Below are 16,551 nucleotides of genomic sequence, written 5' to 3' on the forward strand. Positions count from 1 at the left end.
TTAGCAATATTAAACAGTTGTGGCTAAGCCTTAGTTCTCTGTGGGATTCGACTCCGGACTTGTAAACCGGATTATATTTGCAACAACCACTTAGTCTTTTTTATAAGGCATAGTTGGGCGTGATCACTCCCCTATTATATAAAAGGAAAACTAACTATTCATCAGGGATATTGTAACACGCATACCAAGACAATTTATCTCTATTTTCTCTGTTATTCAAAGTTCTTATTTTTGTTCATCAATTCTTCATAAGGGTAAGCTCGGGATCGAAAGCAGGTTCTTCATTGAGCAATTAACCGAGCTCGGGATTACTCTTATTACTGGTTTGGCTATTTATTACGTCTTTTATTTGCTTAATCTAACGCCATTATTCATTTGTATTGAATTAATCCGCATATCCTTAAAATCACATATAAATTCAATTATTATCCATTTTTTAGGGTAGACGAGTATTAATGCTGAACTTTAGCCACATGTTATAATACCCTGCATCAAACCAAAAGTGAACGGATTTTTCAAAAAAAAAAAAAAAAAAAAAAGAGAAAGAGAAAAAGAATAGATTTCTTGTTTTGTTCTATTTTTATTTTTGTTTTCCTTTTTAATTTATATTTATATCTTAAGGCGGCAAGGTAAGGGGGGTAGGTGGGGGTGGTGGTAGGTGGGGGGCATCTATAATAAGATTGTTGTACGTATTCCGCATCGGCTTCGTTCCCCGGTTCGTTTGAGGCCTCTCGCTGGAATCAGCATAATTCTCCAGAATATATTTACAGTATAGTATATTAGGTGAGAAACTAGCTAGTAGAGTATATTCTCCTTTTTCTTTCCCTTTTTTTGTGCTATCTTTATTAGGCGATGGCTGCAGTTGTGGAGTTTGAGGGTCAGCAACTCGTGAACGACATCTTAGATCTATCCATTCAAGACCAGGTAATTAGGGGTTTTTTAATATGTTCGATATGTTTATCTCTATGTTTTTACATTTTTACGTTTTTTTTTACATTATTGGTCTTATTTGATTATAAATTTATGATCCAAAATACATTTCAATTTGAAAATATTATGTGAGTACAATGTTTTGAAGTAATAGGTTCCTAAAATGTGTTGCTGAATAACATAGAACTTTATGTGTTGCTGAATTCGAAATTCTATCACGACCCATTTGATTTACTGGGTTCGAAATGTATTGTTTGTACTTGTTTAGTGAAATTTTTAACACATACAGAGTCAGGGCCAATAGGGGCACGAGTTCAATATTTAAGGTTCTTAGCATTACACCAGTTATATTTTTAAAGTTACGAGTTTGTATCTATTATTTGTTGTAATTTTAGTAGATGCACCCCTGTGAGTCAAAGTTACGAGGTGAAACCAATAACATGTATGCTATGTCCGCCCTTGTTAAATAAGCTAGATATTTGATTAATAGAATTTTACCATTATCTTATGATAGGGTGTTACTCATAGAAATATGGTCCTACTCCAAATCATTATTGAACGACAACGATGACAAACTTAGTATAATCCCATAAATGTGGTCGGGCAAGGTAGCGTATATATAGACCTTACCCCTACCTCTACCCGGTGAAGGTCTCTGAGTCATTGTTGAGGAGTTTTGCCAAATTTTGAAAATAGTTCATGCTTTAATTTTTAGTCAGTCGGAATTTCTTGGGTCTAGGTATAATTAGATATTCTTGATGTAACTTTCTTTTGGCGCCCATAAAATAGATTTATTGCTTGCACTCAAGGATGTGACTTAGTGGTCAATGAAGTGGGTTGAGAAACATGAGGTCTCAGGTTCAAATCCCATTGGAGACAAAATCACTAGGCGATTTCTTTTCATATGTCTAAGCCTTGGTTGGAGGTATCTCATGGAATTAGTCGAGTCGAGGTGCGTGTAAGTTGGCCTGGAAACCACGGTTATTAAAAAAAGGATTTATTGGTTAATCCTAGTAATGGGAGCTAAGGATTTGGTGGATATAATTGCTTGAAGCCTGTTAATGTGATTAAATCTTTCAACCTGTGTCTACATATAGAATAAATTCTATTACTTCTGGTTTAGTTTTATGTAGCGAGATGGCTTAAAGGAACATTTAGAAATGTCAAGAAGATAAAAACCAAATAAAGAAGAAGCAAAAGAAAATATGAAATTCAAAACTGAAATTGAGAAAAGAATGTTTGAGACAAGGCTTATAATTTCCAGTCACTACTTCGAAAGGGTACAAATGGATTTATTTATGAAAGCGGATGCATAGGGGCGTGCAATTCTGAAGCTGGAAAGAAATCCGAAATTCGAACCGATCCATTCAATTTTGGATTTCGGATTGGATCGGATTTCGGATTGTGTTTATTAAAATTTCGGATTTTGGATCGGATTCGGATTGGTATACTTTAATCCGATCCGATCCGAAACCCGAAATTATTAGGTAATGTATAAATACTACACTTTAATTTCGGATAGTCAGTACTTCCTTTACATCTTCTTCCAAGTTATTACCTTTACAATTGCTAAATTTAGCTATATTGATACCGTAGTTCTCTCATAATTGCATAAACATGAATTTTTCTTAATGTCTTGCCTCTTTTACAATGAAAATATACATATTAATTTGCAACTTTGAGGCATAATAATATCCGAAATCCGATCTGACCCAATCTTTAAAATCCGATTCGATATAATTCGGATCGGATTCGGATTGCATTTTCTAGAATCCGAAATCCGAATCCGAAATGTACTAAATCCGATCCATGCACAGCCCTAGTTACAAGCATACCTTGAACCTCATGGTACCACATTATATCATTCTGTGTTAGTTTCTGCATCGTGGAGTTGCAGTGGCTTGGAATTATTTAATTTGTTCTGTTTATCATATGGCTGGAGTTTCAGGCTTACAGCAGTGTTGTTCGAATACACGATACACGTAATCTGATTGATATGGATTTTGATTTTCAGACTAACATGAAGAGCATATCTGAGGAAAAGCACGAAGTTGATTTTGAGAGTAATCATCACGGGGTGTGTGCTATCTGTTTGAATAGGATAGTGCTTCAAGAAACTGCTCTTGTTAAAGGTTGCGAGCATGCCTACTGGTTTGTATATACAACCAATCTCTTCCATCTATTTACTGCCATTTTAATCACCAGATGCTCCTGATAGGATTCTTTACAATTTACTGTTTTAAATAAATTGATCATAAAATTGTCCACAGCTAATTGTTCTACACCTTTTGTTAAATCTACCGCAATTAATCGGCTAGTCTTTTTTTTTTTGATGAAGTAAGTTGTATATTAATTAAAAGGCATCCAGAAGATGCAATGATTACAAAAGAAAAGGAGATATCAGCTCCTAGGGAGGACAAAAACCTATTACAATACTATGGAGCTGATAAAGTCCAAGAAAAGGTCAGGGTTATACACTAACCCAGGGGTGTGGTTCACCCAGCAAAAAAGTAAAACTAAACATCTAGCCTTAAGTTTGTGTCTGGCAGTTGAGATGTCATCAAAGCATCTTTGCTTCCCCTCTGTCCATATGCACCACAAAATAACAGCAGGAACCATAGACCAGATTCTCTGATGGACTTCTCAACTTTCCAGGAGCTCCAGCTCACAAAGGCATCCCTGACATCCCTAGGCATAGTCCAATGTAGACCAAAAAGTGAAATAAACATTGACCAAATGTCTGCTGCAACTGTATAGTGGAGGAACAGGTGATTGATTGTTTCATGATTGCTAAGGCACATATGGCATCTGTTGGCTAGTTGAAAACCCCTTCTGAGAAGGTTATCCTGAGTTAGACAAGCACCCTGTAAAGTTATCCAACAGAATCCACTGACCTTAGGGGGAATTTTTGTCTTCCAGATCACTTTCCATGGCCACTGGTCAATCAAAGCTTTGTTAGAGCTCAAGTTGTAATAGCTTCCTTTGACTGAATAGGAACCCCCTCTACTGTTGGCCCATTTAAGTTTGTCTCTGTCTTGGTCGTTGATGGAGATGTTCTGGAGGCTGCCAAGAAGAGCTAGCAAATCCTCTATTTCCCAATCATTCAGGTTTCTCCTTAATCTTGGGCTCCAAGTGTTCTCCTCCTAGTTTTGGGCAACTGTAGAGTTTGGGTTAGTTGCAACTGAAAAAAGTGTTGGGTAAGAGTCCTTCAAAGTACTTTGACCATACCAAGGATCCTTCCAAAATAGGATGTGTTCCCCACTGCCAACCTGGAGAGTTGTATTAAGAGTGAAAGTGTTCCACGGCTTCCTGATACCCTTCCATAGACCACAACCATAAGGTGTGTTAACCATATTGGAGCACCATTGACTATCACTGCCATACTTAGCTTGTACTACATCCTTCCATAAACTTGTTCCTTCTTGATTGTACCTCCAAAGCCATTTCATCAACATGCTCTTACTGTGCAGTGACAGATCTTTAACTCCTAGGCCCCCAAGGGATTTGGGAAGTATTACCTTATCCCATTTCACAAGGTGGAATTTGTGGTCTTTGGAATTGTCCTTCCCAAAGAAAGGAGCACCTAAGTTTATCAAGCTGTTTTCGAACTTTAACTGGTAGGGGAAATAGAGACATCATATAGGTTGGTAAGCTATCCAGAACACTGTTGATAAGAGTTAGTCTGCCACCAAAGGAGAGATATTGTTGCTGCCAGGAAGCCAACCTTTTTTCAAATTTTTCAATAACCCCATTCCACACCTCAGTTGATCTATGTCCAGCCCCCAATGGAAAGCCTAGGTAAGTGGTTGGGAATGCGTGTATTGCAACTCATGATCTCAGCCAACACCTCCATGCTTGGCACACAATTAACAGGATACATGACACTTTTTGACATATTTATGTGTAGCCCAGACAAGGCTTCAAAGATCATCAAGGTGATGTTTAGATGTTGCACTTGGGACTCCTCTGCACCACAGAAAATGAGAGTGTCACCTGAAGGTGGGACACAGAGATTGAAAACTCTGGTCTACTGCCAATGTCAAATCCCTTCAACCAAAGTAGTTGTTTGGCCTTCTCCAACATAATGCTCAGACCCTTCGTTGCTGGGATAAAAAGAAAGGGGGATAAAAGATCCCCTGCCTTATTCCTCTCTTAGGAGAGAGAAAAACCAACCAGGCTTCTATTCACTAAGATAGAGTACTTGACAGTTGAGAAAGAGAATTTGATCCATTTGTCTCCAAATCCCATCTGTCTCAGGATTGAAATGAGATATTGCCAGTTGATTTTGTCAAATGCCTTCTCAATATCAAGCTTGAATATCAGTCCAGACTCTCCAGTTCTTTGTCTCCATTCTAAGGCTTCATTTGCAATAAGTGCAGCATCTGAAATCTGTCTCCCCTTTAAAAAGGCATTTTGAAATCCTGAGATCAGGTTTCCCATTATCCTTCTAAGTCTTTCTGACAGAACTTTGGCCACAATCTTGTAGACACTTCCAATGAGGCTGATGGGTCGGAAGTCTTTGAGTTGAATTGCTCCTTTCCTTTTAGGAATAAGTGCTATGAATGAGGCATTAAAAGACTTGACCATGTGACAGTGATTGTGAAAGTGATTAAGAGTCCCTATGACATCCTGCCTTATAGTATCCCAGCATTTTTTATATAAGGCCATAGTCATTCCATAAGGTCCAGGGCTTTTGTCAGGTGCACAGCTATTGATTGCATTTATTACTTCCTCTTCTTCAAAGGCAACTTCCAGAGTTTCCTTCTGTTCAGATGTCAATCTTTCCAGTCCTTCAAAAGTAGCACTAGGCCTCCAGCTTTCATTCTCAAGAGTAAAGTTCCTTGTAGAAATCCAGAATTCCACTTTTGATTTGTTCCTTGTCTTCAATTATATCATCTCCTATTTGCAACCTGTCAATACAATTGTATCTCCTGTTAGCTTTGGCCATTTTTTGAAAGTATTTGGTATTCCTGTCTCCCTCCTTCAACCATAAGCATCTAGACTTTTGTCTCCATGAAATCTCTTCAGCTTTTGCTAACTGTTGTAGCTCCATCTTCAACCGCAAGATGTTGGCAGATTCAGCTTGCGTTGGTAGCCTTCCTTCGGTTGCCTGCTCCATTTGTAGCAATTCTTCCAGGGCTTTATGAGTTCTTGTGCTAACTTTTCCAAATACTTCCTTGTTCCATGTAACTAAATCCTTCTTCACTAGCTTTAATTTTTGAGATAAAATAAAATCTGGAGAGCTGTTCACCGCATATCCCTGCCACCATTGTTTGATCAAATCGCCAAACCCTTCATGCTGGAGCCACATGTTTTCAAACTTGAAGTAGGAGGGTTCAGCAGTCCAATCACCACATTCCTGAACTAAAGGCCTGTGATCTGATATTACTTTGGGAAGAGCTCTCTGATGTACCAAGCCAAATGAGTCGTTCCACTCAGAAGAGATTAGGAACCTATCAATTCTAGAAGCCTGCAAAGAGTTTTCTCCCCTAGCCCAAGTGTAGAAGGCTCCTTGCAAAGGAAGGTCCACCAGCTCCATGTCTTGAATGAAATCAGAGAAAACCTTCATAGCCTTGATCTCCTGATGCAATTTAGTCCTTCATTTTCAAAGCAGCATACATTAAAATCTCCACCTATTACCCAGCTATCATTCCATAATCCTCTAACTGCTGCTAGTTCTTCCCATAATTCTACCATCTCCCAATTTGAGTGAGGGCCATATACCCCTGTAAAACAGAATCTGAAATCAACTTGTACCCCCTCCATCATTGTAGAAATAGAGTATTTCCCTTGTTGAGATTCAATGCAAAGACCATTGCCTTTTGTCCCATATAATAATAATTCCTCCACTTCTGCCACTAGCCTTCAATTCTGCCCACCCTACCCATCTTGAACCCCAAAGATCTCTAACTACAACTACAGTGCAATTTTCTGTTTTTGTTTCCTGTAGACACAACAAATCTGGTTTCCATTTTTTGATTAGAGACTTCATAGTGCTTCTCTTGCTCGTATCATTGAGCCCACAAATGTTCCAGCTGATTAGTTTTTCTTTCATTCTGAGAAAGCCTTGTGATACCTGCCCCTAACTGATCCTTCACCCTTTTCATATGTGACAGTGCATAACAGCTTCTTGGCTTCGTTTACCCCCTTCTTCTTGGATTTCTTCACCCCATTTTCCTCCACCCTTTGAAGTCGCTTTTGGGCTTGCCTTTTATGCTCCATTCTAATAATCATATCAAAAATTTCGTGCTCGAAGCCTGTAGAGTGGACTCCGAAAGCCTTACATGCTTTGGTCATAGCTACCTTGGTCCAGTGAGAAGTCTCAATAACCTGAGGTGTGTTGATTGAAAGCTGTCCTTGAGAATTCCCCTCAGACCATGGCAGGGGTAATAGCTCGCTACCCGAAAGAGAAGACACTCAGAGTCATTAAATCTGACCATGGAGAAATTTGGATAAGAAGAGAGAGATTTGGTGAGAGGAGGAGATTGCGTGGGTTCAGAGTCATTAAATCTGTCCATGGAGAAATTTGGATAAGAACAGATAAATTTGGTGAGAGAAGGAGATTGCATGGGTTCAGCTTGATCATCAGCATCTTCATCACCTTGTTCTGAGTCTTCAGAATTGCACCTTATGACGCGTAACTGCTGCTTTGAATCGTCCTTTTGAGAAGGCATAATTGGGGCTTTTGGGGGCTGTTGAGGTTGGGCCGGCCCAGTTGCTCTCCATGCCATCAGCTTCTTCTTATTAGTGAAAGAGTTGGGCCTCTTTCCCTTCTTTTCCTTTGAGTAGTAGTGGTGGCCCATTAAAAAAGGGAAACTGACCTGTTTTATGTCATTAGAGTGGGCCGGTTTGAGAGAAGGCCCAGCTTGGGCATTTGATTCAAAATTTAAATCCACAGGCGTGGGTTTCCAAGCGTATAATTCCTTGGACCTTTGGTCTCTCAAGTGAGACCTTCTGTCCTTTCCATCGCCGGCTATCTTAACGTGCCCGTCGGAAATAATGGAGATTTCAAACTTCATATCACCCATAGCCAAATCGATCTTGCAAGGAGGTTCTGAGTCTGAATCCTTGATGCATATGCGAGCCCAGAGTAGATTACTTTTTTTCTTCGTATCTTCATCGGCACCTATATAGCCACCACACTCATCTCCTATGAACCTTAGGGTTTTCTCAGACCACACATGCAATGGAATACCAAAAGCCCTTATCCATCTATGACCTGATATTTTCTCTGAAATTTTAAGATTCAAAGCCGGCGATCACCAATCTAAAGAGAGACGTCTGCCATTCCAGAACCACTCACCAAATTTGACCCTCTCTGCCTCCTTCGAAGAAGGAAGCTCAAAAAGAAAAAGGTTATGAGCAAGAGAAGAAACTCTCAAGCCAGACGTCACCGGCCACCTATTGGTGAACCATTTTTGCAGTATCTCCGTAGATGGGTTATGACAGAAGGAATCGTTGAATGACCCACTAGGCAGCAAGAGAGGTACTGCAGATTTGCTTCTTCTGTATTGATCTGGGCTTCCATTGCCGGCCATTTCTGTAATTTTGCAGCTTGGATGAAGGATTTCTCCGGCGAAGTGAATCTATGAAGGTCTGGGTTATAGTTCCCCAGAAATCTGGTGATTTATCAGCAACATCGCACCAGCCCAAGTTGTATTCTGCTTCCGGAATAATAACTGCTGATTTCCTATCACCAACCTATTTCTCGATTCGAATGTAACGCCCATAAATGTTGAAATTTTGGTAGACCCTATGTAATAAATTCTGTTGTTTTCGACCCCACCTTCTGTATAGATCTCCTGAACCTCTGGAAGCCTGTCTTAAATTGTCGCATATCCATCGTAGATTATCCTCATCGATCTTAATTTTGCTGACAAAACGAGCGCTCTTTTCTGTAAAAAGGAACCACCTGTAATGACCACGGCTAATATCTGTGAGTTCAAAAGATTTAATCCCTGCTTTAAATGAAACCTTTTCCCCCATATTAATCAAGAACTGTTAGGCCGGGACCGGAAAAGGAGTTGACATGTCAGAAAAGTCACTTTAGAGGAGTTAGAAAAGATGGATTCCGGTCATGTAGGACGCCGGAAGTGGGCTCTGCTAACCTAGAAAGTAGGAGAGAGAGGGTACTTTGGGAACTGTGCCTGAGCATTTTTTCGGAATGTTTGTGATGCATCTATAATTAATTGGCTAGTCTTTGATAGGATCATATTCAATTTACTCTTGCATTTACATTTCACCTAACTATATATCTTGAAAGATAAAATTGCTGTTTTCTGTTATTATGGTTATCAAATTGGCAGTTAATGGATGGTGAATGAACTGCGTAAGAAAGAAAGTTACGTGCAAGGGAGAAATTTGTTTGCATTTTTGGTCAGCTTCTGCGTGAAAAACTTTTGCCTTTTATATTTCTGAGGAAAGGAAGGAAAATGAGGATATATTTTCCATTCTCATTCATCCAAAATTTGAATTTTTTTTTTGGGAGGGGGGGGGGGGAGGGGCTAATGATTTTCTGGCACTTTTCTCTTACTCCTTGGTAGTCAGCAGAAAACTCTCCTACTCTGAACCACAATATATTCTGTTTCACTGGCGTATTAACAATCCTTTTGTTGATGTTGGTGGATTTGGTCTAACTTGTGATTATTTTTGTACATCAAATTGGATGGTTCTCTATTTTAGTCTGTGTTAAGTTCTTCTATAAGCTTGCTTGTTAAAAGAACAAAGGATTAAATCAGTTGGATTTTAGTGTGAATGTGACGAACTTCATTAGTGTCTCCTTATCTTGTTATGACCTGATCTGTTATTTTTATGACATAATAATGATCTTATAGGGTTTGAATTAGTCTCTAAGCTTTGGTATCTTTTGCAAGTCTTTTCTTTTTTCAGAGCAAGTCCATTCTTGTAATAGGGGAAATGTCTCGACATTAATATTTATCTCCTTACTTTGGTGTTCAGTGTGACATGCATCCTTCGGTGGGCAACCTACAAAAAGCAACCAACATGCCCTCAGTGTAAACATCCATTTGAGTTTCTCCACATTCATCGCTCACTTGATGGAAGGTAATTGATTAGTTTTGGCTAAAGTCCTTATGTAAAATATTTGTGTTACATGATAATGCTAATAATATGCTAGTGTGGTAGTTGATATACATTTTTCTTGAACTTGATTGTTTATCTCTGAGATGGTTTAGTCGCTCGTCAAATTCACGGGATTTATTTTTTTAATTTTGTTTTGGATGTCCCATAGTTGTGGTTGGTGATTTTTAACCTAAGAAAAGAATTTTTTTTTTTTTCAACAGCATTCAGGATTACATGTTTGAGGAGAGTGTGTGCCTTCTCCTCAGAGCATCATGGTTCAGGCCCTTGATTGTGGAGGAAAAACAAGAAGTCGATGATAACATGGATTATCTTTATGCATATGAAGATGAAGACGAAGAGCTAGCAGACTTCTATTTTAATAGTTCATCCCATCTCCGAATAGGCAACCGGAGATGGGGAGACAATGGATATGTCAGGGCAGGAAGGCAAGAAGCAATGCCTGTTCCTCGACCAAATTCCCAGGACGTAGGTGCTGGCTCGTCACGCCGGACTAAGAAGAAAGAGGCTGATGCTGCTCCTAAAGAAGCTGTAGGCCGGCGTGCAAAGAGGGCACTCAAGCGTGAAGCTGCTGATAAGGCGGCTGCTGAAAAGCACCAGCAGCATTTGGTGAGGTTGGGTCGGACGTGAGTTCTGCTCCATCTCTAACCTAAAGACCAGACCATGACTTAATGTATCGCCACTGTACAGTTTCTCTTTTCTCTCGATTGTAAGATAATGACACAGTTTAGATGCTGCATTAACTAAATGGGATGAACCATGTTCGTGCCATGTTATGTCCTTCAGAGATATAGATTTATGACAATAGGAAAGCAAGCTTCTTATTTCCTAGTGAGCAAGAGGGTACCTGTACCCGCAACCAACACAGGTGGGTAGGTAGAGAATACCTAGGGGCAGACTTACATCTCCAAGTTTAACTGAGACGTAGCTCCCATTAATGTACATTGTTCGGTGATTTTTTTTTTAAATAATTTTTTTAATGTTTTATCTCGCAAACTGATTGTTTTCAATCCAGTTGTTCTATGGTCCTAACATTGTGATAGCATACCTGGAGGATTTCACAAAGAGTTGTAATTTGCACTCTTTTGATTTTTCTGATCCAAAACGGTGTGCAAAGTTTATAGCCCGTTTGGCCAAGCTGCAAAAATTAGCTTATTTTGAGAAGTGTTTTTTTTCAAAAGTACTTTTGGTGGGAAGCAGTTTGTGTTTGACTAATTAGTTTGAAAAGCACTTCTGAGCAGCAATAAGTGTTTGGCCAAGCTTTAAAAAGCTGCTTCTAAGTGTATTTTTCTCAAAAGTGCTTATCAAAAAAGTGTTTTGGAGATAAACTACTTTTTTCTGCTTCTCCTCAAAAGCACTTTTTTTCCTTCCAAAAGCTTGGTCAAACACCTCAATTTTTGGCCCAAAAGTGCTTGGCCAAACAGGCTATTAGTCTGGTTGGAGGCTAAGGCCCAACCGTCCTGTCCCATTTGCCATCCCTAACTGACATAATAATATAGTACCAATTAAATTAGCTTTTTATGTCTTTGAATCATAAATCTTGAATTCATCCCTCAAAAACAACATATCTCCATCCTTCACAAATCCCAAAACCATATGTTGAATACAAAATCTGTCATCCGAAGTATGTGGAACTATAATTGCCAAAACTTTACTCCTTGAACAGTTACTCATTCCATTATTATTCATACATCAAACATCCAAATTGACCATCTTATTATAACGCAGAGGCGGACCTATTTATAGAGAAGAGGGATCATCGGATCCTGTTAACCTCGGTAATTTTTTTAAATATATATATATGTGCATATATGTTGAAAATGGTTTTACATTTTGCTTGGAACCCTTAAGATCAAAAGTTCAACTGGGTACTAGTTGAGTAGTCCGCTCATATGCCCTTGCCACCTTATATCCTGAGTCTGCCTCTGATTATCAGAGGTCGAAGATTTTGCCAAGAAAATGCATTCTCCTATAGTAAACAAAGTTGGATTGTCCATCATTAGAGTCTGATCATATAGCAGCAATATTTCCTTAAAAAATTGATTTTTTAAACACAGACAGAGAATAAAAATCTTTTGTCCGGTTGCCTTATAAATATAATCATATAAACAACTACATATGATACAACCATGCCCCAAACGCACAAGTGATTTCACGGGAATTTGTTTGAATATATGGATGATGATATCATGGGGAAAGTTATCAGACATTCTGATATCAATCTGGTTTTTTGGCTTGAGTTGCTGCTTTTGATGTGGATGATATATATTACATTAGGGTTTAATATTAATGAGGAAAATAATTTATGACTTTGATTTTGTTTTTGGAAATAGGATTTTAAAGACAGAATAGCCTAAATTACACCTATATTTGTGTCACTTTGTCATCCCCGTCCCTGTATTCAATGAAGTTTCATCCAGACACCCGAACTCAGTTAAAACATGTACTATTTTCAACATCTCTGACCGTTGACTGAGCTTATGTGTCATTCATTTTGCTTAGTTGGAAAAATGAGTGGTTACACGCTTTAAAAAGGAGAGTGGATATATTTATTTTGATTTAAAAATATTAAAAATAATAAAGAATAACCATAAAAAAGAAAAAGAGTAAATTAATTTCTCAACCCAAGTATCTCTACCCGTTTCCCAACCCTTCGGACTTATTTTACCCTGCTTCTCCCCGTCTTCTTCTCCCCCCCTCTTTCCTATCGTAACCCTCCACCCCATCCCACCCCCACCCCTCTGCCCTTTGTGGATAGTAAGCAACAAAATTAATAGTATAAAAAGGAGAAGAATTTTCTTTTAGGGAAGCTAAATAAACAGATATGTTATGTGGTTAACGTTTTTAAAGATATTAAGAAGCTATGACCAAGTAATTTTCGTGTTCATCAGTCCATTGTGATCATAGGTTTTCCAAAAGAGTCTGGTGAGTGGAGAAATAGGTGGTGGAGTCCGCTAGTGATTATTTTCCAACAAGGCGTGCGACGCTTCGCTAATTAATGGATGCTAAAACAGATGATAACTAATTACAATACCTAGCCGAACCTAATGATGAAAATCATTTTGGAGGCAATCAGGGACGACGATGGTCTTTAGATTTGGAGATTTGTTGTTGTAATTGGCACAAATTCACTAGAGTCGGAGTGACATGTGTAAACATATAATTCCCAGCAAAAAGATTCCTAAAATGCGACTGACTTTCCTTCAATCTCTTCAATGCAGGGCGGATCTATATAGAGCCGAGGGGGTGCACCTCCACCCGCAGCCCTCGGTCAAAACTCTGTGTATATATCTATATATGTAGATGAAATATCTTATCTATATATATATTAAAGCAAGAAAATTACCATATATAATTGACATTATGGTTAAGCCAAGTGGCAAGCTAATAAATGTTAATAGTATATGGTTACTTTATTCTATATTTGACTATTTTAGTTAAATACAAATATATATATATATATATATATATATATATATATAATTAAAAGATAATTTTGAATTTATAGATAAAGTTCTAAAATTCGAATTTAAATCTATATCTATATATATATATATATATATATATATATATATATATATATATATATATTAAAGCAAGAAAGTTACCATATATAATTGACATTATGGTTAAGCAAAGTGGCAAGCTAATAAATGTCAATAGTATATGGTAACTTTATTCTATATTTGACTTTTTTAGTTAAATACAAATATTATATTTATATATACGGAATTTAAATTAAAAGATAATTTTGAATTTATAGATAAAGTTCTAAAATTCCATTTAAATTAAAAATAAAATTTATCTTTTTTTTTATCATGTTATCATACTTAATTTGGTTAATGATCATATACAATTCTGTAGGAACTTTTGTTATTTTTTCTAATTATTTAAATACTACTTTGCCTCTAGCAAAAAAAAAAACTACTCCATATAGTTATACAACTCTTTCACATTTAAAATCCTATAAGTATAGTTCAAACAATGTAGCTAGATTTGAATAAAACGAAATTCTTTTAAAATAAATGTAATATATAGGTTAAACGTCTATGTTTATCTAAATAACAAAAAAGAGTTTACAAAACCAAATAAAAATTTACTTACATATATAATAAAGTAAACATACATGTTGGAGAAAGAAAAATCACAAAATCAGTCAATATTAAAAAAAAAGTTGTTTCTTTTTTCTTCTTGAAGCATATTTGTTTGAAAAGTCAATTTGCATAAATGAATTTCAAACAAATAATAAAACTTTAGCTATACAATTGTTATCATTAATTTCAATTTAGCACATTCAAGGAATTGAAGGGTATAAGCTGAAACCCCTTCATTTAGCTGTCGTCAAGCCAATATTGCAAGGGTATTAAAAAAAATTCGTCAAAGAATATTAGTTTTGAATTATTAGATTATGTGAAAGGTTTTTTTTCTTTTTCAAACTCAACAAGAGATAAATTGGTTTCTAATTGATAGTTTCTATAGTGACTTTTAAATTTAACAAAGAGTATATATAAAGAAAAAATTGGTATGACGTGGAATATTTTTTTTAAATATAAACAAATTATTTCGAAAAAACTCTTTACTTTTTTTAATTCAAGATAATAAAAAAAATAAGATATTTCTGAACATTAGTAGAGAGTTTTAAAATTATTATAATAGAAGTTATATAATGGATAAACTCAAAAATCAAAATCTTATGGAATATTTATATAATATATGGTAATATTTATTGTTTACTTTTTATAGCTAATATAAATAGATGATATACCAACAACACAAGATTATACACATATTATATATTGATTATATATAAATTATACATCATTCAATTTTTTAATTTAAGTGGTCGGGTGAGCACCTATTTAGGCTGATTAGATAAAGCCAAAAGAAAATATGAAATAATTTTAACCAAAGACTAAAAATATAATTAAAGTTTATTAAAACTCATCCTTTTATAGTGAAATAAATTAATTTTTTGTAACAAAAGAAATAATGACATAAAAATAAGATAAAAGAAAATATGTATTGAAAAAATTGTTAGAAAAATCTAAAAACGAGAAATAAAAGATGACAACAAATTTCTTCTTATGTTTCATCTTTGTTGAGTATAAAGATTTTGAAAGTTAATCTCATCGATTTCAAATATTTTTTTTTCAATTCAAATACTTAGATTATAATATAAGGATATCTTAGAATATTTTTTTAATTTACATTATGTGTCGTTTTAAAAAAATCTCTATTGCTAACAAACTGATATGATATTTGAATTTAAATTGGAATGCAATTTGAGTAGTTTGCATTGAGGTTCAGCCAAGTATGGTGTCGAAAAATAAACTACTTGACAATTTTAAGACAATATATGCAATATTTTATAATAATAATAATAATCAACTAATTTAACGTTTAATGATTCAAAGAACAAATTTTTTGTATATATAGGGTATTAAAAATTCAAATTCTGGGGCTAGAGATATCGATAACTTAAAGTGGAGTCATACTGAAACTAATCCGACCAAAGAATCATTTAAATTTTTAGATATCTGATTAAAGTGAATTTTAAATTAAGGATAATATCTTCACCTGCCTCATTATAAAGATAATCATTATTATAATATATAAAGTTTTATTAATTGAAATTTCAAAATAGTAATATTTTTTGAAAGATAAAATCATACCAAATAAGAGTTCAAGTCGTAGTATAAGAGTCACGTCATAATCAAAGAATCGTTTATATCGTGTCAACCTTTGTGCTTTACCATTAATATGAGTTATTATTTCACTTTGTATTTTTAGGTTCTAATGGCACCTATGAGAATATTGCAAAAATAAAATTATCACTACGAGAATTGAGAAAATATTAGTCTTTTTTCATGTAGTGTTTCTTAAATAATCTCTGACGATTATTTATAATTATTTAGAAGGTTTAAATGTTAAAGTTATTTACATATAATTCAAATAACTCAGATATTTAACATGGTTAATATCATATATCAAAATGGAGTAAAAAGAATTCACTAGCTAAAGAATTTTTTATATTTCTAGATAGCCAACTAAAATGAGTTTTGAATTAAGAATAATGTTTTCAATCATATTATTATAAAAATAATATTTTAGAAACTGAAATTTTAAGAAAGAAATATTTTTTAAGAGATATCAACACACCAATTAAGAGTTTAATTAGTAGTAAAAGAGTTAAGTCTTATCCAAAGAGTCATTCATTGTCTCAACATTTGATTATTTTGCCATAAATATGAGTTATTATTTTGTTTCCTCACTATTTTTAGGATCCAATGATACCGGCAAGAATGGTATCAAAAAAGAAAAATAGAAGAAATGATTAATTTTTTTCATGTAGTTAATATTCAATGATTATCTATATTTACTAAAAAAGTGTAGATTTTAAGATTATTTACATACAATCCAAATAGTTTAATATTTGACATGATTAGTATCCGCGCATCTGCGCGAGTACTACTACTAGTATATAATAAAATGACACCCTAAAGAACAAAACTGCCACTCAGT

The 16,551-nt window shown here is 35.5% G+C and overlaps 1 protein-coding gene across 2 annotated transcripts; it reads left to right on the plus strand.

Moving 5' to 3' along the window:
- The first annotated feature begins 576 nt into the window (after positions 1–576).
- LOC104238141 (uncharacterized) lies at positions 577–11,025 on the plus strand. Of its 2 annotated transcripts, XM_009792439.2 has the most exons (5): positions 702–783; positions 863–924; positions 2,945–3,081; positions 9,889–9,993; positions 10,233–11,025. In XM_009792439.2, the coding sequence occupies exons 3-5, from the start codon at positions 2,951–2,953 to the stop codon at positions 10,657–10,659; spliced, it is 663 nt and encodes a 220-aa protein (XP_009790741.1). In that variant the 5' UTR covers positions 702–783; positions 863–924; positions 2,945–2,950; the 3' UTR covers positions 10,660–11,025. The 2 variants fall into 2 exon arrangements, with proteins under 2 accessions (XP_009790732.1, XP_009790741.1); XM_009792430.2 differs by having other exon boundaries at positions 577–924.
- The last annotated feature ends 5,526 nt before the right edge of the window (positions 11,026–16,551 follow it).

The sequence above is a fragment of the Nicotiana sylvestris genome, chromosome 9, assembly GCF_000393655.2.
Source record: "Nicotiana sylvestris chromosome 9, ASM39365v2, whole genome shotgun sequence".
NCBI classification, from domain to species: domain Eukaryota; kingdom Viridiplantae; phylum Streptophyta; class Magnoliopsida; order Solanales; family Solanaceae; genus Nicotiana; species Nicotiana sylvestris.

Excerpts from the sequence above, each read along its gene's own strand:
- LOC104238141 (XM_009792430.2), top strand. The coding sequence starts at position 853 with ATGGCTGCAGTTGTGGAGTTTGAGGGTCAGCAACTCGTGAACGACATC. Across the intron at positions 925-2,944 it reads ATCTATCCATTCAAGACCAG|ACTAACATGAAGAGCATATC; the intron begins GTAATTAGGGGT and ends TTTGATTTTCAG. Across the intron at positions 3,082-9,888 it reads GGTTGCGAGCATGCCTACTG|TGTGACATGCATCCTTCGGT; the intron begins GTTTGTATATAC and ends TTTGGTGTTCAG.